At 37.4% G+C, this 24,853-nt stretch overlaps 1 protein-coding gene across 4 annotated transcripts in view; it reads right to left on the bottom strand.

The window, feature by feature from the left end:
• The window catches only part of LOC124425101 (homeotic protein ultrabithorax-like), a 487,023-nt gene that overhangs the window by 38,493 nt on the left and 423,677 nt on the right, over positions 1–24,853 (bottom strand). For 3 of the 4 annotated variants that reach the window (XM_046964973.1, XM_046964972.1, XM_046964974.1), the window contains one exon: positions 17,786–18,193. In XM_046964973.1, the coding sequence (XP_046820929.1) occupies positions 17,877–18,193 (317 nt within the window). In that variant the 3' untranslated portion in view covers positions 17,786–17,876. Of the gene's footprint in view, positions 1–17,785; positions 18,194–24,853 lie in introns of those variants that run through there. The other variant, XR_006942425.1, reaches the window with a different exon arrangement.

Raw genomic sequence — 24,853 nt, 5'->3', positions numbered from 1 at the left:
GGGTGGATCGTTTCGAAGATACGAGGCTAGTACGTACGTTCATATGTTGAACGTGTCGGGGACACGAGACGGGACGGTACAGGATGGAATGGGATGGAACGAGACGGGTCGGGTCGTGCTGCGCGCTGGTTCAGCTCCTTTTGTAATGGAACGAATGCACGTGGTGCCTTGTCCGGCCACACGCACGTTGAGTCTCCGCTTTCCTGGTGTTTGTATCTCCGGATATCGATAGCTCGCGTTAAGAGCGAAAGGGGTTAGAAAAGCGGTCGAGACAAAGGAAGAGAGGAACCGACGTTGTGGTTCGAACAGACCGAACCGATATCTTCTCTATTCCTTTCCTTTACACACACTTTCTCTCTCTCTCTCTCTCTCTCTCCCTCTCTCTTTCTCTCTTTCTGTCTCTCTTTCTCTCATTCTTACAATCTCTATGGATTTAACATTTCAATCGTTTCAAATGGAACCTCGTTTCAAATGGAATCTCATTTTCTCGTACTCCTTAGTTTATAATTATCAAACGAACATATTTAATTTATAAATAATAATTATATTTTTGACATACAATCGTACTAATTGAATCTATGGCATTGTTAGAATATTATTTAAATAATATTATTATACGCTTAAATATTCAGAAAGATCGTTCGAGAAAATTAAAATAATTCTTATTTAAAATTTCAATAAGATTTTTGGTATTCTATACAATTGACTTTGTATAATATACACATATATGGCTCTTTTTATTAACTTTGATGATTATCGAGTTATAATTGTCTTTTGTAATTCAATGAATAAACATCGACACTCTCTCTTTCTAAACGTGAAAACTTATAAATTAATACTTTCGATAATTTTATAATTATTTAAATAATCCTTAATAAACACGGAGTACATTAAACTATTATTTAAACAATAGTATATACGTTTAAATATTAAAAAGACAGTAATGCTCGAGAAACTTGAAATAATTTTAATTCAATATTTCAATATTTTAAACTTTTCAACTCGTGATCATTCTTAACAATATTACGATGGTCATAAAACACGATCAATAAATGTAATTTTAACAAATGTAAATCGTGAACTTGAAAAGGAATAATTAATAAATAAAATTATTTTACTAATAATTAAACAATATACGATGTACATGAATTATAATGAATTAATATTTAAATAATAAAATATTCTTAGCGATATTACAATGATCGTAATAATATACATCGAAATTTGTAATATGCCGAAATTTTATGCGATGCAAGTATTACCGAGCGAATAGCTCCATAATTCAATGCTTATCCAAAATTTTTTCTTTTTAATTCTAAATATACGTAATAAACGTCTAAGTAATTCTTAAATTACTTACATTTTACATTGTTATTAATAGTTTAATAGATAAATGATTAAATATAGTAGAATTCTAAAATAATTTCTTAGAGGAACGAATAGGAAACTTTTCTATCGCACTTATGTTCGCTGTTATTTTTATTTATTCTTATTTATATTTATTCATTATTATTTATAAGTCTCGGATGGGATCCATGAGTGTGGGTCCATGAGTGTGGGCCTTTATGCGAGCTGCTGTCTCAGCATCGTGTAAAGCTCTTTTTGGGGTGAAATATTTGGGAAGGGATTCTTCGATTTTAACCCTTGGCTGGGTCTTCTTCTTTCAATACACAAAAATCTGAGCTTGATTTTAATATTTCAGTTTTGGTCGGGATTCAATATCTCTCGTCTACCTCTCGTTCTGAGCTTCATCGTTAGAATTTTAATATAATTCCTTAGAGAAACGCATTGAAAAATTCAAAATTCTAATTTCTGTTCTAAGCTAGATCAACCTTCATCATCGCTAAGAACGAATATCCCCTTCTCTATCAATTTTCTTCCTTTTTCTCGATTTCTTTTACCTTTCTGTAACTCACCTTTTTTTCTTTCCTATTAAATTTCTTCTTTCACTATTCTTTTCTATCTCCTCTTTTTTTCTTTTTTCTTCTTTTTTTTTTTTTTAGGCTGGACTATCGAGGGAAGGATCGTCGAGGGAAGGACCATCGGATAGGGCCCTTGAGTGTGGGCCCTTGGGATGGGACATTGGGCGGGTCTTCTTCTTTCAGTAGAGAAAAATCGAGCTCGAATTTTGGTACTCTAGTTTTGCTTGGGTGGAGCGATATTTAATATGCCTCCTTCTCATTCTGAGTTTCGTCATTGTTATGTAAAACCGTTCCGACTTTATTTTCTTTTCTTTCTTCGGCTTTCTTTTTTATCTCATATTTTTTCTCTAACTTTTCTTCATCTTCTTCATTTTCTTTTCCAAGGATCATTGAGGAATCATTGAGACATAGATTCATCTGCGATCGGATAAATCCGATGTATCGTCGAATGGTTTCGGTTCATTATCGATTTTTTATACGCGAGAATATGAGAAGGATAGAGAGAAAACATTTGCGCGCGTATCCGCGGGCATAGACGTGGGTGTTCATGAACACGATAAAAGATTCTACCTGCGACTTAATTTTATTTGTTCGAAAATACGATTAGATTACTACGCGAAAGCGGATTTTATAGAATAGAGTCACCAGATACACTAACCTCCACGTGGTGAGATCTAGGTTAGTAATATTACTTGTGATAATATCGATATCTTTTAAGATGCAAGTACAAACGAGCGAATGACTGTACATTTCAAAACTTCTCCATAATTTTATCAATCTAATTTCAATTGATTTAAATTAATGTACTTACGATTGATATTACTAATCATATTTGAACAGATAAATAGCTTGAATAGAATTCTAATATAATCTCATAGAGTAAGGCATTAAAAAATTTTTATTTCTTTCAAGTTATATGCTTTCTATGCTTTCTATTCTACTTTCATTCGCTAACATATCAGTATATTTCGAAAATTTAAGATAAACATGAACAAGTTTTCTTTCCATTTGTTCTTACTATTATCTTTTATATGTTATATTTTGTATTCTTATGCAAGTAATATAGAAGTTAATAGCTGATTAAATACGCTTTAGTTATTTGCATAAGTTTATACGATTAAACAAATACTTTCCAATTAATTAGAGAAGTATAATCTGGTATATGAATTTTTTCTTACTTTTGTCAGATATTTTTATTACATTCAAAAATTTCTGTCACACGTTAATTTGATTGTTAGATTACGCATGAGAGGAGTATAATCAATACCTAATCAAAGCTTATAGAATAGGTTTATAATGTTTCCTTCTTGCTACTTTATATTTTATATTTTTTTCATACCTGAAGTCATAAGAAAAAAAAAAACGAGTAGAAAATATTGGACACCCTTAAAAAGGTACGCGAAAAACTTGTTTGTCCTGAGCTTCTTGATATGCGTAGCTAAAGAAAACTGCAAGTAGAAAAAAAAGATGAAGAAAAAGAAGAATAAAAGAAAAGAAATAGCAGGAAGATCTTAAACTCTCTCTCTCCCTCTCTCTCTCTCTCTCTCTCTCTCTCTCTCTCTCTCTCTCTCTTTTCTCTTTTTCATGGAGAAACGAAATTCATTCTCGTAGCCATTTCTGCAGGCACCACCCTTTGTACTTTTCCCTGGCAATTTTTTTTTCGATGCTTTGTCTTGTCAAAAAGAATCTTCTCGTTCACATCCATCGTCCCTCTTTTGTGCGGAATAATTGGATTTTGGTTAGTAAAAAGATTGCAGTCGGAGAGAAGAAGACGTATCGACGTTTCCTCCTCCGTAAAATATATTAAATTTTCATAAATTATCATATCGTATAAGTTTAAAAATATTATTATTAGAAAACATAGTAAAATTTATTTTTATAGGTATAGAAATTTTACTCGGAATAAGAATTTATATATATATATATTTTAGAATGTATATATGCGTATATATCGATATTATTGACATTTAATTATTGTTGATACATATATACATGCATATCGATACAAATATTTGCGTCAATTATCTTTCAAAATTTAAACACCTATTATCAATGAATTTATACGTTTCTATTCCGAACGATATCGCGCCGCGTAAAAAGTTTACGCTTTTGCGTAAACCATCATATGAAATTTATAGTAGACGACGAGTTCTATGGCATTAGTGAGTGGCGAACTATAATTCAAAGATTACCGAATCCTTATCGTTTCTAACAAGAACGATAAATCGAGTGGTGAAAAAGTTTTTTGGATTTTCTTAAAGACGTGCACGTAACGTTGGCACGATTATGCCAGTCGTCGACATTTGTTTGTACGACGACCTTGTATATCATACAGTTTGCATTTCGGCCTAGAGTCACTTTGCCTTTGCTTCTTCTCTCAGAGTTTCTTCGATTGTAGATGTATTCACATCTACATTGCTATGGATACCAACACCGATATACATTAAGTATATATATATATATATATATATATATATATATATATATATATATGGATATATATATATATGGATGTACATGCACACGTATACCTACACGCACTAACGGCGCTTCTTTGGACATTTATCAGGATTTTCGAAGGAGCTAGAGTTTTTAAGCCGCAATAAATTTCCATCGCGCGCGCCTGCGCGTCGAGAACGTAACGACGCTTAAATCTCGTAAAAACCGAAGGAACGTGATTCCGCGAGACGACTCGAGGGAACATAAGGCCTTGTAAGAAAATTCACCGTCCGATGATTCGATTTGATTAGATTTCAGAAAGAATTTTAAGCTTAATACTTACGCGCAATTAACATTAAGTTTTTATTCGTTATCTTATTAAGATAATTATTATTAATTAATAAACGTCAGATCGATAAATGTCAATTATCGATGAAGACAAAATATATCGATTCCTTTATTTCATTATATAAACCTATAAAGTATTTGTTTCGTTTATTCATTTTATATCTTTATTACAATTTTATCTACTACTTTTAATTATCCGTATAATAACGTTATCAGGTAACATACGGATATCGTAATGAAGTATATCGAACCAAACATCTCTGATAATAATTTCACAGGATCGTTGTATACGCAGGTGCTCCTTTCAAACTTATAATAAATAATCTCTTTACTACTCGAAGGACTCGTTACGGGACACGTTATTCGCTCTTGTAAAACAATAACGAAGATAAATTGACGAGTCTTATTTCGAACGATAAACGTGTACGACATACCTACGCCATCTTTCTGTATGCTCTCGAATCGAGCAAAAGAAGAAGATACGTATAAAATAAAATAAGAAGAACCTTGTAAAATCGAGCAGAAGCAGGAACTGAATACGAGTTAGGTATACCTACATATATTCAGCAACGTGATTAAGGTTTAACGCATACGATATGAGGGGACGTAGAGACTGGACAGTCATCGTTGTTATAAGCGTTGTCAAACAAAATCTCTCGGGGGCTTGGTGCCGATGTAAATAATTCTACATGGTGGATGGAACCGACGGGATTCCTTCATTCGACGTGATGCTCGCTCGATTCCGGACTTGGTAAAAAATAAATGAAGCTGACGCGTACGTGCAGAAACGTACAGAGACCGAAGGGGTAGAAAGAGGGAGAAAGAGAGAAATAGAGAGAGAGAGAGAGAGAGAAGGGGGATGAGAGTCAAGCACGGAGCGGTTATTATCTATCGCTCTCGTTACCACAGGTTGCTCGTAAACCGGCCGCATCGGTGGAACGGGCCGTTTGCTTGGGTTGGAGTGCACTGGCATAGGTAGTAGGTAGATACCCGTACTCATATCGTTCTCGTCCTCACCCTCGTCTCGTACCAATACTAGAACGACCCACTCATTCACTCTCTCTCTCTCTCTCTCTCTCTATCTCTTCGCTACTACTCACGCAGAATATCGTGGGAAGTACGAATTGACGGCCGTGTCAAGGGGGTTGTTGTAAAACCTCTGCTTTCGCTTCGTCCTTTCCATACCACGAATACGATCACTTGTTATACACGCATACATATATCTCGTTATATACTTTACCTATACACATATAGATCGAACCTTTCTTTTAAAGCATTTAATTTCTTTTCCATTCATTGATCTTCCTTTTTCCAGTACTCTCACGATTACTTCCGGAAAGAGTAATAATACGTTATTACGTTTTCAATTGCGTATCTCTTATTCCTGTTAACAGAATATTCGTCGATATTTTTTATTAATTATTATTCTGAGGAATAACAAGTCGAATTAATCAAGACATCAAGTTTATGCTAATAACTTGATAATACAGAACGAAGAAAAAGAAGAACAAAGAAATAAGAAAGAAAAAAGAGAGATTTCTCCTGTCGTGTAAAGAAAAGAAAAAAAAATTTTTGTAGGGGATTCTTGACATAAAGAACAAATAGGTAGTAAAAAAAAAAAACGAAGCGCAGATTGAACCATAGCAGTGATGGCAATCTTGACTTCGAAATTCAAGAGAATCCAGTTTGGTCTATGGTTAAGAAACGTGCGAGAATCGTCGGATCTTCCAGAATCGGCCGAGTTAAAAGAAAGAAGATAAGGGATCCGATCGGATTGAGATCGAGGAGCAACTTTTTTATGAGGTTAGTGCACGAGCGCGAATTGCGCGTAAACCCCTGCGGGGCGACAGCGCGGCCGTCGCGACAGGGGGCACCACCAACACCGCACCACGTGATATTGTGCGGTGTGTACTTGCTCCGAGCAGCCGCTGCACCAGGAACCCATAAATCTTTGAGGATATAGATGGCTCTAGTGTCGCGTGAGGTTGCAAGCTACCCCATGCAGGGTACGCCGTGGAACGCCCTCTCCCCCCTACCCTTACTACCACTCGACCCATACCACTGTCCGACACCCTGCCCACTTCTCTCTCTCCAGTAACCAACCGTTCCATAACCGAATTACTGGAATCCCACCTTCCGCCACCGTCGACCTGAAAACGTTGAATTTTCACGAAAGAATCCACTCATAATCTTTAAAAATGTCTTTACTATAGCAACGTTCGATCTTCCTCCGCAAATTCTTACCATTTCGCTCAGGCCCAATTATATCAATTTTTTCCGTGAGAAATATCAAAAGAGCTAATATAAATCTTAAGGTTGAATGCCAAGTACATAAGAAATATACAGTGCCGAGTATAACTTTAATAATATTGTCAGAATGTTATTGCGAGGGTTGTCCGTGAATAATTGAATTGTCGAGTAAAGTTTGAAAGCAGCGCACACGGACGGCGCCATAATCGATTTCCAACGAGTGACGAGCGAACAACGTATCGAAACGACGAGGAAAGAAAAGGGGCTTGGCACCGATCTCGCTCTCGTGCCCCCGCAGTGTTTACACCGCCGACAACGCCGACGTTCGCGAATGTCGGAAGGAAAATATTACCGTATCTTTTCGTGACACGGAGTGATATAGCCGAGTGATGCATCGCTTTAGATATATCGCATACTCGAAGCCCAATAGTGGGTGTTGTATCAAGTATTCGAGATATCTTCGTGGACGAAGGTGCTGATCCGACGGCTCTTAACGGTCAAAAAACTTTACCTAAATCTCTTGTCGATTGCAACGTCAAGGACACATGGCTTCCGATGAGAATTCGCTTATATGTGCGATCTTAAAGATCTTACGCATTATTCCAAATGAAATATCATAGATAAAAGTGATAGACATTAATCTTTCCATTTTATCTTAGTAGCTTATTCTTTTGTATTGCTTTTTTATTCGACTTATCATTTTCGAAGAACAAATACGATATAAATTCGTTTCTCGGTGATATTCAGAAATAGAAAAGGAACGAGGGATTAAATTTGGTACAAAGAAGAGTTCGATATTGTCGAAACTCGAGTATATGATGACTGGTCGGAAAGAATGCAAAGAATATCTGGCTTTAAGTTCACTCGGAGAGAGCGCCCTGCCGCGCCAGAACTGCATGTTGGTACGGATCCAGTGTGGGAGTAAAACGAGCAACGTGTAGGTACCTACGTAGAAGAAGGAAGACGAAGCGCGGCTCGGTAGTGTACGCGGGTTCGGGGGCCAGAAAGCCAGAAACCGAGCCAGCCAGCCAGCCAGCCAGCCAGCCAGCCAGCCAACCAACCAACCAACCAACCAACCAACCAGCCAGTCAGCCAGCCAGCCAGCCAGCCAGCCAGCCAGCCAGCCAGCCAGCCAGCCAAGCCAAAGCCAGCAAAGCAGCCAGCCAAGCCAGACCAGCCAGTCGAGCCAGAGAAAGGAGAGAAAGAGAGAGAAAGAGAACGACACCGATGATGAATCACCCGACAAGTGTGAGCAAGAGAACGGAAAGAGAAAGAGAGAAAGAGAGAAAGAGAGAAAGAGAGAAGAGCAATAAGAGGGCGCTACGCAAAAAAGGATCCACGATGGAACGCGCTAGAGCGAGTCGCTAACTGACTTATCTACACATCACGGCCTCCAAAGTGGCTCGTGCGTAATGAACGCCTTAAACTTTGCGAAACTAACTTTGAATCTAGGAAAATACCCGTTTGGAAATATCGATGGCTTATTGAAAATTCATATCTCACTTGAATCTATTCTATTATATCAACGGTTGTTAAAACTTGATTTAATCTATTAACCATTTAGATGTCTCGTATTTTTCAGTATAACATTAATCTTAACGTTGTAAGAATTTGTCATCGTGAAGCTATTATAAAGAGCGCGATCACGATGAAACATTTGGAATAATAGGATCTGTTTGAAAGAGAACGGTGGACGAAGAAATGCGGCCAAGTTCCGGTTGTTTGAAATGATATCTAAATATATATGTAAGTCGATGGATGACCCATCATTTCTTTTCTTCCCACCTAGTAAGTCAAACTTGGCAAGTAGATAACGAAGCAAACGGAATTTATCCAATCGACGATGAGAAAGCTCGGATCATTCCCGTGGGTATGCCACAAATAAAAGCCGAAGGGTCGAGTTTACCATTGCTGAGGAAATTGACTTGGTCTTGGCGAAACACAAAACGACGAGTTTCAACTAGTGATGGTGATGGTGGTGGATGGTAGAAGGTGGTAAAAGAACGCGGAACCAAAAGAACTCGGCAGTATCGTCAAAGAACGAGAAGGACACGTAGTAAACGTGGTATATATGAACACACCAATAGAGTTTATATAGGAGTTGCATTTGCTCGGTCACGGGTAATGGTTTTACGAGCGTCAAGGGTGATATAAAGAAAATGAAAAACACACCGACGCTACTGGCAACATGCACAGCCACAGCGTATATAACTAACTACGTAGTGTCCTCCTCGACGCCTCTCTCACCCTCTCCCGCTTGCCCACCCTTTTCCGTTTCTGCTTCTTAACTTCGTATAAGCAAGCTCGGAACCGCGCCACCTCGAGATCCTCGACACTTTCAACGCAACTCCCCGCGGGGTGTATCACAATTAGCTGTCCCGCCGTTCTTAGAGCACGTCTCTCGATGAAAGCGCGGGGACTTCTTACTAAAGCTTTTCATCGTATTGCAAAAGAATGTTACGCGGCTGAAAGTAAATTTAAATTCTCATGAAATAATAACTTCTCTCTTGGCAAATTTTCGATCGTAACAAAATCCACAAAGTGCCTTATTACAGCGACAATATTATATCGAGGAGAGATAGGAAGAAAATCCAATAATCTATATTCATTAAGTTATATGGTGTTAATAGGACCATTAAATTTTTTGTGACCATTAGATTTCGATATTTTTAATAATTAAGTATACGATATAGTATAATATAATTAAATTTGTAAAATGATCTCTCTCTCTCTCTCTCTCTCTCTCTCTCTCTCTCTCACTCACTCACTCACTCTCTCTCTCTCTTTTTTTGGTTGACCAGAGAAAAAGCTCGCAAGACAATACGCGTAATATATTTTCGCTTCTTTTCACAAGCTTTTTCGAGTCCATGTAGATTCCGCCGCGAAGTGTATCACAATTAGCTCGCACTTCTACCTCCTTCCCCTTTATTCGTCCTTCGTAAAATTCTCTCCCCTTCGCTGTCGTATAGCGGGCAAACTCTCGCGAAAAGTTTAGAAAGCTTATTTCAATATTACGATGAATAAATGGCCCAAGAAAGCCACGAAAAGAAAACTCGATGCGCGTTCGGACGAACTTTTTTATATGGGGGAGGGGAAAAGAGGAAGAGTTGGCCCGTTTATAATTGAAGCGGCATTAACTTTATATGAACACCCGTAGAAGTGATATATCTATGCAACGTCTAGTCCGACGTGTTGGAAAATTTATTGATTAAAATTTGTGCAACGACAAATTTCACATTCGCTCGTATCTTCTGACGTATTATCGATTGGAAAAATTCATTGTTTGACAATTGTATATTATTATCAGCGAATTTCGAAATCTTTTTTGTGCTTTATATTTGTCGTACACATACATACACACACACACACGCACACACACGTACATATATATATGCAAATTTTATAAACAATTTTCTGTAAATGTTGCCACATTTTAAAAATTCACTTAGGAAAATAATATAGAAAAGACATAACGATCTTAGAATTGAAACGTTCGATGTAATATCAATGGAATAGAAAGCTTCTCGTAGATTACAAATTACTCGTTATACCGCACGCGAAACTATTATATAATTGTCCATGAATTGAAATGCAACGATGCGATTAACGACACGATACGATCAAATGGACCCCGCATACGGAATGAAATCTTTATCGAGGCTTGCGATTAAATAAATAGAAACGCGATAAAGTCGGCGAACGATTTATTTATTACGTGGGCTTGGTCAAGGAACATTTCACTCGTGCCAGTTGTACTTGGGTGGTCCATATAAATATATGAACGGGGAAGTTGGAAACGATCAAAAGCGGATTAAGTGATTCCGCACGGATTAATTTCGTCAATTTCTTTGCGTTGAAGTTACATTTTGCTTGAGACGCGTGCTCTTACGATTCCAACTTTATCATACCGATTTACAAGTTGACAAACGGAATACGGACTACGAAGGTGACAAATGTTAAATCGAATGAATAATTACACATGTAAAAAAACGTATGTGAGTATGTTAACAAAGCAAAATCTTTGAGATTGACATTAATGCTTAGATAACTCTTTCTAATCATATGAATAAACGAGATCCGATAACGAGCACATAGCTTAATGAATAATACAACAATAGTTGAGTAACATTCACAATTATTCGCTTAGTTATCCTGTGAATTTACACATAATGATTAATTTTATTAACGACGAACGGTAATACATTTAAAAATAAGAATAATTGAAGGAAAATAAATAGAAATAGATATGACTTGAGAACGATCATTATTCTTATTATAATTAAAATAACTGATCGTATGTAATAACATTTTCCATATTTTTGATGTATTTAACATAAAAGAATTTTCTATCGAATAAATGCAATCGACATTATCATTGATAACATTTAAAATATCTACGAAGTAACTTTATCACTTATCCCTAGTATCAGACGTTAATTTAACTTAACGTAAGCATAACAGGTTTTTTAATTACTTCGCAATAAAATATACCGTTTTAAAAGTTAAACCGATTGGATCGCATCGAAGGAAAATTAAGTGGTTACGTAAGATAATTTGGCAACGTCGCAGACGCCATCACTGCCACTGGGATGGGTGGGTCGTGTGTGTTAGAAATATCCATGGCCGAGAAACGAGATAGAGAGAAAGAGAGAGGATCGTATGCTATCCTCTCTGAGGTTAGTCCGGTCCCGAAAACAGGATAAAAAAAAAGAAGAAAAGGCTCAAGTCTTAGGTTTTGTATTGCGAGTTTCTAGTTAGCTTGCGTCGTTGCCTCTTTTCTCTCTCTCTCTCTCTCTCTCTCTCTCTCTCTCTCTCGCTCTCTCCTTTTCTATCTCTCTCTCTCTCTTTCTTTTTCACTCTGTGTTCCCTACCACGACGACTCATCCTCCCCTTCTTCCAAACTTTATCTCTAAGTGAGAGATTGCCTGTGTGCGTGCGAGAGCAACCGACTGAATGAGGGGGAATGAGACAGACAAAGAGAAAGAGAGAGATGAAAAAAGGTAAAAAGAGAGAGAGAGAGAGAGAGATAGATTCCGATGGCGTTAGCATTCTCTGCTTCTCTTCTTTCCCCCCCCCCCCCCACATCTCTTATCCTATCTCTTTCTCTCACTCAGATTCGCCTCTGACTTTCAAGCCCAGGGATTCTGGGAGTTTTTAGAGTGCGGACCCTCATTGTTGTGTAAATGTGGACCAATGGCGCCGGCAGGCCGGGTACTGCTCACTTTTAAATGCTAATACCACCGCGCGAAACCAGATTTCGGGATATTCGTAGCTCGCGGAAGATCCCAGTAAGTATATAAGGAGCTGTTAAATTATCACCGCGAAACGCGGAAATCTTTTGTTTACGTACCCAGTCGTGCCGTTTAGTTCGGTGAGGTTAAACTAAGAGATGGTGTTGCATTCGGATTAATTTTATGCGTCTTTGATGCTCGCTTTACGGCAAACGACTTGGCTCCGTTTGAATGTTAAACTAACTTCTTCGATTCTTTTTTGAAATGGCGTTGGAATATTTGAAATCTTCGGAGTGACATTTTTTTTACTACTTTAAAAGAACTTCTTTTTTTTTTTTTTTTTATTATCATCCGATACGCTTATACTTATATTCCATGTTTACAATTTATACATTTATAAAAAGCAAGCGCAATAAAATAAATTAAGTATTTAAATAATTATCTGGTTTATCAAATAAAATAAATATTATGATAAGCTATAGTTTCTTTTATAGGGGGCGGGGAAAACAAAAAAAAAAAATAGAAAAAAAAAGAGACAAAAAAAAAGTAAAAAAGAGATTAAAAAAAAAAAAAAAGAAAAAGAAAAAAGAAATAGAATATTCAGTTATTACTGGTCATTAAAAAAGAAAATTATTTTCATTAACAATCGCAAACATATTAATCAAATATGTCATGTATATATGCATATATATATATATATATATTATTAAGATAACCGAGTCATAAGCACGCAATCTAGCGGACAATCGACCAACTCGTAAGTCTCCCCTCCCTTATTCGTCTCTTCGTGGTTATCCCTACCAATTTACCCTCTCCACTCATGCCACTAGCGTGCAAGTGGACGAACGTCCCAGACGAGCCAGATCGCGCACGGGCGTAGACTTTACGAGAGTTCAAGTGGTATCAGCTAATAATGATGGCCATAAACGTCGCGATAGAATCAACGAAGAAGACTTATTGCCAGACCATTACGCTGCCAGCGAAAGGCGTAAAATGGTAATGAAGTGTAATCAAAACAAATCATAAAGCAAAGAGCCGTGCTACCGTGAGCCGGTAGCGCGCGTTCAAGAATTACAAGACTCCCACTATTGTATAGGTGGATTTAATACGACTGAAAGTAATAAGGCATTTCGTTTGGATACTTTGAAAGCTTAATCTTCTTTAAAGATCTATGATAGGAGACAATGGGGAAGATTTTATCGAAAAATTTCAAGATAATAAATATTTTATACAAATGCGTACGTCCATGTAAAATACGAGTAATATTAATTTGGTTGAAAGTCTTTGTAATATGAAAAAGGTTAAAATTAAGAAAATAAAAAAAGTAAAAAGAATATTAATTGAATATTATCGATAAAAAGTAACTATTAATCGGCAATAAATTTTATTGTAAAATATTATGATGTTAGTTTCATAGATGAAAGAAATACGACAGTTGGTTCAAGATTTTTCTAGGACGAACATAAGAGGTAGGTCAGGGTCTGATTGCAGGAAGGAAGCTGTTAGGCCCGGTTAAAGTCGTTAAGCCAAGTTTACGAGGTGTTACCGGGAGCGTAACCTGTAAATCTCAAAGGCAGGCAAGAGAGCGCGCGTGCCAGTGGCCGCCCTTGGAAAGGCTACGGAAGGGGTAATGGATATAACGGGGAAAGGGGAAGGACCGGAGATGTTACAGTCGAAGTAAGACGACTCGAGCGCTATAAATGTTTTTATGGATCGTAAAATGTCTTCCTTTACAGCCAATAAAGAGCTCGTCCCACTGTTTGACGAACATCTATGTCAAAGAAATAGAGAGTGAGAGAAGAACGATCAAAGTGTTTCATCGATCCATGGAAATTACGTTTTATTGGATAATAAAATCACGTTACGTCGATCCTTCGTTTCTAATAAAAATGTCACATCCTCTTTTATAACGCTATCGATATAGACAGTAGCACGAATATATTTAAGAATCAGTATAAACCTTCTCTCACGTGCATTTTAGTTTCCTAGCCATTTGTGTTACCACGTCGATAAAAACAAAGTATGATGCGCTTTACGGAAGATCATCGAACTAACAACCTCGATTGCCAACTTAGTGGATAGAGCGCGTTTGTAAATTTGTGTTTACCCATTGAGAGTCGGTAAAGTAGAGCGCACAAATAAATGTTGATATACCGTTGACCGATGCTGCCATCTGGTACTGTTGGATCTAGCAAAGAAAGTAGTGCCCGCGGAGTGTTACATCAAAGCTGCCGCTTTCAAAATCTTCTTTAAATTCTTATCGTACTGGAATTGTTAAATTATATTAAAAGTATATAACGATATATATATATTATTTTAATTAGAATTATTTAATATACGTAATAATATTGTTATTACGAAGAAAAAATTAAGTAACGAATTAAAGCGACAAAATAGTTATTTTCCTTCGTCTCCGCCTTAACCACGCCCACAAACTTGTGAGGATGAAGCAGCCATAACTATACCAGAGATCGTTAATTCCGTTAGATGGCAGTGTCATACTATGGTTACGAATTACAATATTATATTTAGCGCGCTATACAAATTTTTATAATCAGATTAAGAGCAAATCTCGTTAAGGTCTTATTTACCGTATCACTCGATTTTATGGAATTTAAAGTTCGGTATACGTTTTTAAATTCAAATGCCTTCTTTTTATATTCGATTAAGTTGATGCGATAAAAGAATTCTTTTATTATCATGCTTTTCAATGATATACATCTTTATGGTGATATTAAAACAATGTACTTCATTAACTTTTAGTGTATTCATTCTAATTGCGTTTTTATGTTGGATCGAAAATTCTATTTTTTTTTTCTTTTTTAACTCATATTACTCAATCCTGTTATACGAAGAAGATGCATTTATTTGCATACTTTTATTATAATAGACGAATGAAAAGTGATACATGAAAATACGCTTAATTTCAATAAATTTTTAAAATACTATATTAATTACGTATGCATGGAATGAAAAATATATTACTTATAATAATTGTTACGATTAGTTAACATTTTGAATATTTATATAATTGAAAGAATTCACGATACGAAAAATTCTTTAGTTACGTCCACGCACATATGGTGCTACAACAATGGTGATATAATGTTTCAATTACAGAATCAATGTCTCAATCATCGAATCCTTTTATAATCAATCGAACTTTAATAACGTCGAACGATTTAATTATATAGCCGTATCAGATAAAGTAAGAACTCGGAACATAACGTTTAGTAAGTATTATTCGTGAATTTGATGTCGTCAATTAAATAAATAACACTCCCGGCCATTTTAAATAAATATCGTCCTCGAAGCGTTATTTAATTGAGCTCGAACGACCCGTACAATTACAGCGCAATCCAACGAAGTTAATCGAGGAATCGTTCCGCGGGTAATATTACAAATGGCCAAGGGGAGAATTTATTCGAGAAGTTGGCCGTGGTATCCGAAAAAAGAAGAAGATTAAGAAGAATGTTGCTCTCGAACGAATCTCGATTCTCAAGTCCCGCGGCATTGCAACGTTACGACTTTGCGACGACGCTTAGATTTCGAAAAGCGAGTTTGAAAAGTAACTAACTTTCCATGAATTTACACATTAAATTCTGATCTCTATGTAGGTAACACCAACAAAGTTATTTGCGATTTATCCAAATGTTCGATGATCCGAGAAGCAGAAAATTTCGAGTTCACGAGACACGAATAGATATCTAAATAATTCTCTTTCATTGACTATTCGATGACTATTTTACATTTAGACGTGAGTCGATGAGAATGCTAGATTTAAATACAATGTACCTAGCTGAGAGAATTATTTTCGAGACAATCGACTAACGGCTTTGGGACATCCGCTCTATAAATTTCTTGGATTTTTAGAGGATCGATATTTTACCAATGGGATATCTATACAATGAAAGCGTTTATTCTCTTTAACCGCATTTCTTTCGATAAGATTATAAAAATAATCGTACCAATAACATAAGTGTTTCCCTTTTCGGACGAAACGTGAAATCCAACAGAAATTCGATATAAAATGAATGGTATCGCGTTTCAAAAGATCTTTTTTTTTCTTTTTCTTTTTTTTTTTTTTTTTTTTTATTTTTTCTTTTCTTTTTCGGCAAAAGTGTCGTAAAAATCGTACACACGAGGGCTAAAGGAAACGTCGTGAAAGTAGCGAAAAAGCTAGGCCTTTTTTTAACAGGCCATATTGGTGTGCTCGGGACAAGCCATTCGAAGGGTCATCCGTTTTCCGAGAATGAATAGCCGCCCCACGACGAAAATACGAATTATACGATGGATCTTTAGGATAGATAGCACACTGAAAACATCACCTTTTTTTCTACATTCTTTTTTACCTGGACGAAACTTTCTACTTTCTTTTTTTCAACCCCCTATATCCTTTACAGAACGAACTTTCTCTCTCGCCTACTATCGCAACACGATTTTCGAGAAAAGATTTCCTCGAAATCTCGTCCAGACGAAGAAATATATATGTGTGTGTATATATATATATATATATATATATATATATATATATATATATCTTTTTCAGGAGTGACAAATGGGCAAACTAATAGTGAGCTGATAAATATTGATAGGGAGTAAATTGAAACCGCGAAATGCAATTTTTTCGTACGTGTTTTCATCCTTTAAAAAAGAAAAAAAGAAATTATTTTAGATATTAGTTGAGTACGCACAATGTGTGTATGCGCGCAAGTAATTAAACATTTCGATATTACGTATATAATTAGATATGCAAGGAACATTCTTGCTATAAACAATTGAACATAGAGAAATGAATTTTTCAGTCACGTACTAATTGCATCCATATTTGAATGACATTTAAATTCTATTCTTTTATTTTTTCGGAAAAGAAAAAAAGAAAAAAAAAAAAAAAAGAAAAAGAAAAGAAACAACGTAAATAAAAATACACCTACAAAGAAATTTTCTTTCGCAATTTTAATTTAAATTGCCCTGCTTAGAATACGTAGAAATATATTTTTCGCGGATATAAACAGACAAAATAAATATTTCTCATTTTGGAGGGAAATAGGGTGACAAAAATTAAGTTTGCACAACGTTACGGAATACAGACTTACTCCGGCCGGCGAACGCGTCTACCCTTCTCTTAAGAGCATACACAAACGGAATAACTTATGAAATTATGAAAGCACGCTCGCGCGTGGTATATTCTCATTAGATTCGCCGAGGAAACTTATTTCTTAAAAAAGAAAATAGCTGAAAGCGTGGTTGGTTAATGTTCCAACTTGACGAATGCTTTTCCGTTTTGTTTCGCGGACGTTCAAAGAGCCATCGTGTGTTAAACTTTAAACGATGCAAAAAGAAAACGGTATTAGAGTAATCCTTGAAATTGCAACTCTCATGATTTAGACAAAACATTAATACAAATCCTAATACCTTTTGAGAACCATCGTAGATATATTATATTTTTATTTTTGAAAATGTAAAATTTCTTCATCGATTGCTCGAAAATAAAGAAATAGAAATGGTGCAAGTACAAAAAAAAAAAAAAAAAAAAAAAAGAAAAAGGAAAAAAAAGGAAATAAGAAAGCAAATTAACTACAAAAAAAAACTCACCTTAGTATAGCTGTGTACATTGAGGCGCTAGCAGAGGGTGGTGTGGATTCGCGGTGGGGTGGTCAGGGGGGCTACGGTGTAGGGCGTACCCCTAGTTACCCCCCTCAGGACCCCCACCGCCGCCTTGTTGCTGATGCGCAGCCGCAGCCGCTGCCGCTGCTGCTTTCTGCGCCTGTGCTTGCTTTTCTTGTTCGTTCAATTCCTTTATCGCCTGTATTTCCTTCTTCAGCTTCATCCGTCGATTCTGAAACCATATCTTGATCTGCCGTTCCGTCAGGCAAAGAGCATGTGCCATCTCGATCCGCCTCCGCCTGGTGAGGTAGTGATTCGTGTGGAATTCCTTCTCCAGTTCCAGCGTTTGATAGCGCGTGTAGGTTTGTCGGCCGCGTCTGCGCAGTCCGTTCGCTCCTATAACATTCACCGATAGGGCTATTTCAGTGATATAACCTTTCTATATTTGTCTATTTTCATTATTATTATTATTATTATTATTATTATTATTATTATTATTATTATTATTATTATGATTATAATTATTGGATTGACTATTGACCGATCTCAATAATATTATTTTAATTGAGATTTTATTGAGGCAATAAATAATAACAAAACGACATTAATTAATCACCATTATTAAAAAGATCACGATTAGGTATTCATTAGCGAACGAATTAAATATCAGCTATCCCTAGTATCTATGAATTAAAAATGTCACGATATCGAAGGAAAAGAAAGACGAACAAAAATCTTAGAAACGTCAATGGTACCACGAACGGGAGTTCCTTTGAGAAGTTTATCGCGATACGTGTAAACGATTTTAAATAAAGCTGTGGTGAAGTTGTTCGCAGCATGACTACGACGACTACTACGACTACGACAACTACGACGACGACGACGACGATGACTAGAAGCACGAGAATGATAAAAAAAGAAAGAGAAAGAGGGAGAGAGAAGAAAAGAGAAAGTAAAAGAGAGTAGAATGAGAAAGAGAGAACGTCGAGCAGCCACTTGGGTACAGTAGCGGAATAAGCTTCGTAGGTGGGGCGCAAGCTCACCTTATCGGCCGTTACTGCCTCGTAAAAACCCTCCCGTTTCACCTCCCCCGCAACGGCACGACCGTCCTAAAGCTACCCACCCCGTCTGACTTTTCTTCTTTCTTTCTCTCTCTCTCTCTCTCTCTCTTTCTTCTCTTTTTTGTCCTCTCTTTCTCTCCCTCTCTCACTCTCTCTCTCTCTCTCTCTCTCTCTCTCTCTCTCTCTCTCTCTCTCTCTCTCTCTCTCTCTCTCTCTCTCTCTCTCTCTCTCTCTCTCTCTCAAGCTACTTCTCTCCATAAGCAGGCAGCCTTTTACGTCGACTCTCGCACATACGGTCTATATCGAGTCGCATAAACGTCTATAATACTATCGTTTACCGACATGCTTTGTACCTACATATACTTATTTTTATCGTCGACACGGTGTACGGCTCGAGCTCGGCAACGAGCCGTCACTTTCCAACTTCTTACCATGAAAAAGATTTTTGAAATAATTTATTACGAGTAGATATCAACTATCTATATTAAAATCACAAAATGTATAAAACTTTTTCAAACGTTTTTATTCAATAATTTATTATTATAAATAGGAAAGAAAAAGAAGAAGAAAAACAGAAGACATCTCTATTCCTTTCATATAGTATCATTTTTTTTCTTTTATGATTCCCGTAGATCACCTTTTCATAGATCATAGGTAATCCGGCCATAGGTCTCGAAATCATTGGGACTAAAGTTAATCGTACGAAAGCACAGTAGTGACACGAGCACACAACTCTCTCCAGTCCCTCCATTCCTCTCTCTCTCTCTCTCTCTCTCTCTCTCTCTCTCTTTCCTTCTCGGTGGTCACGAATCACGGTAGCCAATAAACGCATCATATTTACAACCGTATCCCCGGCTATCTATGGTCGACGAAACGACCGCTCGCCCGTACGTATCTACTACGTGCCAGTTGGCTGGCGCACAACAGACGCGCCCGCGCTCGTGTGTCGTCTCTCTCTCTCTCTCTCTCTCTCTCTCTCTCTCTCTCTCTTCCTCTGTTGGTTTCGGTGAGTAGATAGTATGAGGGAGCAGTGGTCAAACCGAGTTCATATCGGCGCGATGTTTATTATCGCTAGGTAATCAAGTGGTTCACCATCCAAACTCACCCCCTCCTTCCAACTCTCGCTCGATTTCTCTTTGCCCTGAGCAACTTCGCGACTCTCATTCCAGGTTCTCGCGCGCGTCACTTTGCGCACAGCCTCGCAAGCCACCGTCGAGGGAGCAACTCGAATTATGGAGGAGCGTTTATAAGGGTTATTTGTCACACGGTTCCACCGTTTCTCCCGGAGCATGAGCCTTCGACGATTTTCCCTCCCACTTTCTTTCTCTCTCTCTCTCTCTCTCTCTCTCTCTCTCTCTCTTTTACTCTTTCTTCCTTTTCCCTGAAAAGGCACCGCTCTCTAGTGGGGAACTCGATGGACTCGAGCGAACTTATAAATAAAAGCACGCCTCCTCTCGTCTCTACCCCAATTAAGCGGCCCTCGTACGTTTCCGCAAAGTAGAAAATGCGACGTGCTTCTCATGCCCTTCCTTTTTCACCCTCCTTACCAACCTCGAAGGATCACGTCTCTTATCGCGCGTGCCTTCCTTCCTTCCTTCCTTCCTTCCTTCCTTCCTTCCTTCCTTCCTTCCTTTCTTCTAGTCTCTTCCAGTTTCGAGGTTTTGCGAAACTTCTCTCTCTTTACCTCTTCTTTGTGTCTCTCTTCAACTTCACCGATTATCTCAGTCGTACGATCGCACGTACAGTCACAGAGGAGTTATAGGATATACCGGTTTACATTTTTAGTTTTATCCTTGGAGAAGGAAAAACGTGAGAATATCCCATTTGTTTCTAAAAGTGAAATACTTCTTTCGATCTCCGTTCCATTTTGAATCTTTTTCTTTCTTTTTCATTTCTTTTTTCCTTTTTTCCTTTCTCATTCTTTATTTTCTTTTTTTTTTTTTTTTTTTTAGGAAAACTTATCAGACCATCCATCACATTCAATTTTTATCGAATATCCTCGGGATTCTTCTTTCTAAGAAAAAAAAAAAAAAAAAAAAAGAAAAAAAAAAGAAAAAGAAAAAAAAAAGAAAAAAACGGATCCCTTCTATCTCTTTCTTTCTTTCCCGTTTCTTCGCCCGATTTCTTTCTCAGAGCCTTCTAAAATTCGATCAAGCTCCGCAAGCTCTCTCGCTCGCTTATTCGTTCGTTCACTTGCTCATTCGGCCCTTTGGGATATATCGAAAAGCGAAACGAAGTTAGGGGAATCCCAAGTTCGCCACGTTCCCGTACTGGCGTAAGGAGAAGCGTGCGTAGCTGTTTAACCAAGGGGGTGGATACGTTTTATGCTGAGCCCGTGAAACGTGTTTCATCCGGAGAGGAACCTTTAGGGGAGGCAGGGAAAGAAGAAAGGTATAGTGAAAGAAAGAAAAAGAGAGAGAGAGAGAGAGAGAGAGGAGGGGGGATGAGAAGCATTCGTTGCGGATGAGAAAAACGGGAGAAGAGAAGAGCACGCGCTTAGGGAGAAGGAAAATATTTCGATCGTTACTCACGCCTTTCTTGAAAAATGCTTCCTCGTATTTCGTCTGAAACTTCAGCCGAACGAAACTTTCGTCCGACGAATTGTTCTTCTTAACCGATGACGTATCTACGTCGAAAAAGTTTTGCCAGAGAGGTGCGAGGAATATGGATCTTTAGTTCTTTTTTTCTTTTCTTTTTTTTATTTTTTTTTTCTCCTTCCTTCATCTTTTCGAACGTACGAACGAACGAACATATGCTCGAAATGGTCATGTGCATTAGTTACAACTTGAAAGAAAATTTTTCAATAAAATTACATGCCCGCAAAACTCACGTTTTAATAGAAAATATTTTTACTTTAAATTTATGAAAAAGGGATTTGTTAAATTAATAAAAATTTTATTAAAAATATTTGGATATTTTTATGATTTCTTCGAGAATGTAATACAAGGAAGAAACGATGGATGGCCAATGGGGGAGAACAAAAGTTTAAAAAGAAAGTAAAAGATGTACCCCAAGTATATCCTGATATTTCGCCGAGTAATCAGAAATTTTTTTCAGTTCGCTGGAAATCATCTAGGAAGTTGAAAGGGATTTCTTAGCGAACGGAAGGGAGTTTCGTGGAGTATTCGAGCATAAATGGAAACGCGAGGGTGGGGTTTTGAGGAGTATGGGAAGAGTTTGGCTGTTGCCAACTCTAATAAGAACAGCCAATACGTTGATTGCTGGTGGGGATTTAGCGGTATAACTCTGTTCGCGGTTCGCAAAACACGATTCCGAAGCTCCCTCTTAGAGTTCCCAGTGCTCTCCTTTTGGCCTCCCTTCTAGCTTCCTCTTTGGAACTTGCATAGACGAAAGCTGGTATCATACGCGAAGACCAATCAAATCAAAGTAAGTGAATTGCTCTGTAGCACGAAGAAGAAGAACGTACCGATTTTCTGTATACCTACTACTAAGATGTTCCCTTAGGCTTACGTTCTAAACCGCTCCCTCGTGCAACTTTTTGTCGATAAAACCGAATCATGGATCATTCCTTTTCTCATTTCTTGTGAAAGATATATCCTAACTCGATCCTCGGTATATAATCTATGTAATTTAATTTATCCTGTTTGACTGTGGGTGGAAGAAACTTCAGTTCAAATTTATTTAAATTTGCTTTACAAACTTTCGTTATTCGTATTACAAATTTTTCCCATTTTCTTCTTACTATCATTAATATTATTTATTTCTACATCGATACGTTCATCGAGTTATTTTCAAGTAATAATATTAGATAACAAAAAAAAAAAAAAAACAAGAAAAAAAAATCATAAAATCATTTAAGAGATTTATATGTAAAAGGTACGAATATGGTGTAACACGTGGCAGTAAAAAAAATCGCACGAGTCGATCTAAAAGTAAATCGTTTCATTTTCGTAATTAGAACGCTTACTTCCGTCATCGAGAAACAAGAGTGGCCTACGGGTGGCTCCCTTTTCACGTGTCATAAGTTTCGAATTTCCGGTGGCTCCTAGCGTGCGACACGTCCTTTCTCTCCCCTTTACTTTGAACGTGTTAGAAAAGGTCGCTCAAGCAAAGCTCATACAAGCTCGTAGTCCGCGTTCTCGCGGTGCCCGCAACGAAGAGAACGAAGCCCGTACTCGCTAGAGAGTCCCGGAGACACTCGGTATGAGAAACGCGTAGCTACGCAGCAAGATCGTAGCTCAACGTGGGGTATACCCTCTTCCAGCTTCACCAAGGTAGGTAATCCTCTCGGGGGCGTGAGTTACTGCCCGCCATCTCCCGCCTTCCCTCGGCTTCCCTCGCCATTTCTCGTCTCTTCTCTGTTACCTCCCTTCTCTCTCTCTCTCTCTCTCTCTCTCTTTCTCTTTCTCTCTCTCGATCTCTACCTCTCTCACTCGCTTTCTCTTTCTCTTTCTCTTTCTCACTTACTCTTTAGATTTTCTCTTTTCTTCAGAAGAGTCGTCTCCTCCTACTCTTGGTGCTCTCTTTCCTCTCTTAGGGGCTGCTGCCGTAGCCGAGAAAGCTCCAAGAGAAAGTTAGTGACTCGCTGCTAAAGAAGAGAGAGAGAGAGAGAGAGAGAGAGAGAGAGAGAGAGAGAGAGAAGGGCGAATCGTAAGACGCCGCCGCATGGCACAGCTGGAGCGCATTAGTCAACCGTAATTAATAAGTTATGTACAGGAGGAGACTAACGAAGAGAGACGAGAAACTCTCTCTCTCTCTCTCTCTCTCTCTCTTTATCTCTATCTCTCTCTCTCTCTTTCTCTTGTTTGCTTTACTCTCGTGTACTCCACGTGGATATACGTGCGCGAGGAAAAATAAGCTATGGAAAATCGTAAATAAAGGGTACACCTTTACGACGTGAATAAATTAGGAGTTGGCCGCGGAAGGGGTAGGTAAGCGTCCCCTTTCGCGAGAATCGATAGTCTTATGGGATTCGCCGCGTTTAAAAGACGTCTCGGTCTCCGCTTTCGACTGACTCGATAAATAGAACGCTTTAAGTCTACGTTGCATTTCGTTTTAAATGCTACCTAATGCTTGTCTCGAATCAAAAGCTTCATCTTATTGTAAAGTTGTAAAGTTGTTTTTTACGTCGTCTTTTTAAGAAATTAATGAGATTAATGTTACGAATAATTTCAGGACCCGTTTAACGAACCTTTAAATGGTCAATTATCGTTAAAAACGTTCAATTAATGTAACCACTACTCTATATAACCTTGAATACCAACGATTGTATCCGTATTTACGTTAATAGGTAAATCAATTTAAAGAAGCAACTTATCCGTTCGCCCATTTATAGCCGAAATTTCACTCGATTGAATTTTATATTCGAAAGGGAATTCGAAAGTAAAGTTGTGTTTCTTTTTTTTTTCTTCTTCTTCTTTTATCTACGGCGATCTTTCGTTTCCAAAGTATAGCGAGAAAGGAATCGAAGACGATATCAATCTATTCCGTTTGAATCAGAATTGCTTACCCATACCGTTCGAGTAGAAAATTGGAATAGTACTGAGAAAATCCTGAGAAAGTTCATCAGAGGGACACGTCGATGAGAATTGCACGATTTTCTATATTGTTTTTTTCGATGAAATTTATTTCTCTGACAAAGGATATAAATTCGAACGACGGTAGGCATGATTTCTCTTTGTTTTTTGTTCAACATCATGAAATTCGAAAATCATTTTCTTTTTTTCTTTCTTTTTTTTTTTAATATATATATATATATATATATATATATATATATATATATTTTATTCTGTCTTTCTTATAAACGAGTACTCTCTATATTATTTACAAATATATTAAACTTTGACAGTATCTACTTAATACATCTTCCAATCAACTTATTTTGTAGAATAAAGACGATCGATAAAGATAAAGATCACTAGCTTCAAGCTGTCCAAGGATATCGCCAGAAGACGTTCGAGCGAACGATCGACCGATCGCAGCCCTAAAACGACGAAGGAGTTACGCGACGCGGACAAGAATGTCGTCCACAGCC

The sequence above is a fragment of the Vespa crabro genome, chromosome 6 (assembly GCF_910589235.1).
Source record: "Vespa crabro chromosome 6, iyVesCrab1.2, whole genome shotgun sequence".
NCBI lineage: Eukaryota > Metazoa > Arthropoda > Insecta > Hymenoptera > Vespidae > Vespa > Vespa crabro.
This window is presented reverse-complemented; position numbering and strand designations above follow the sequence as displayed.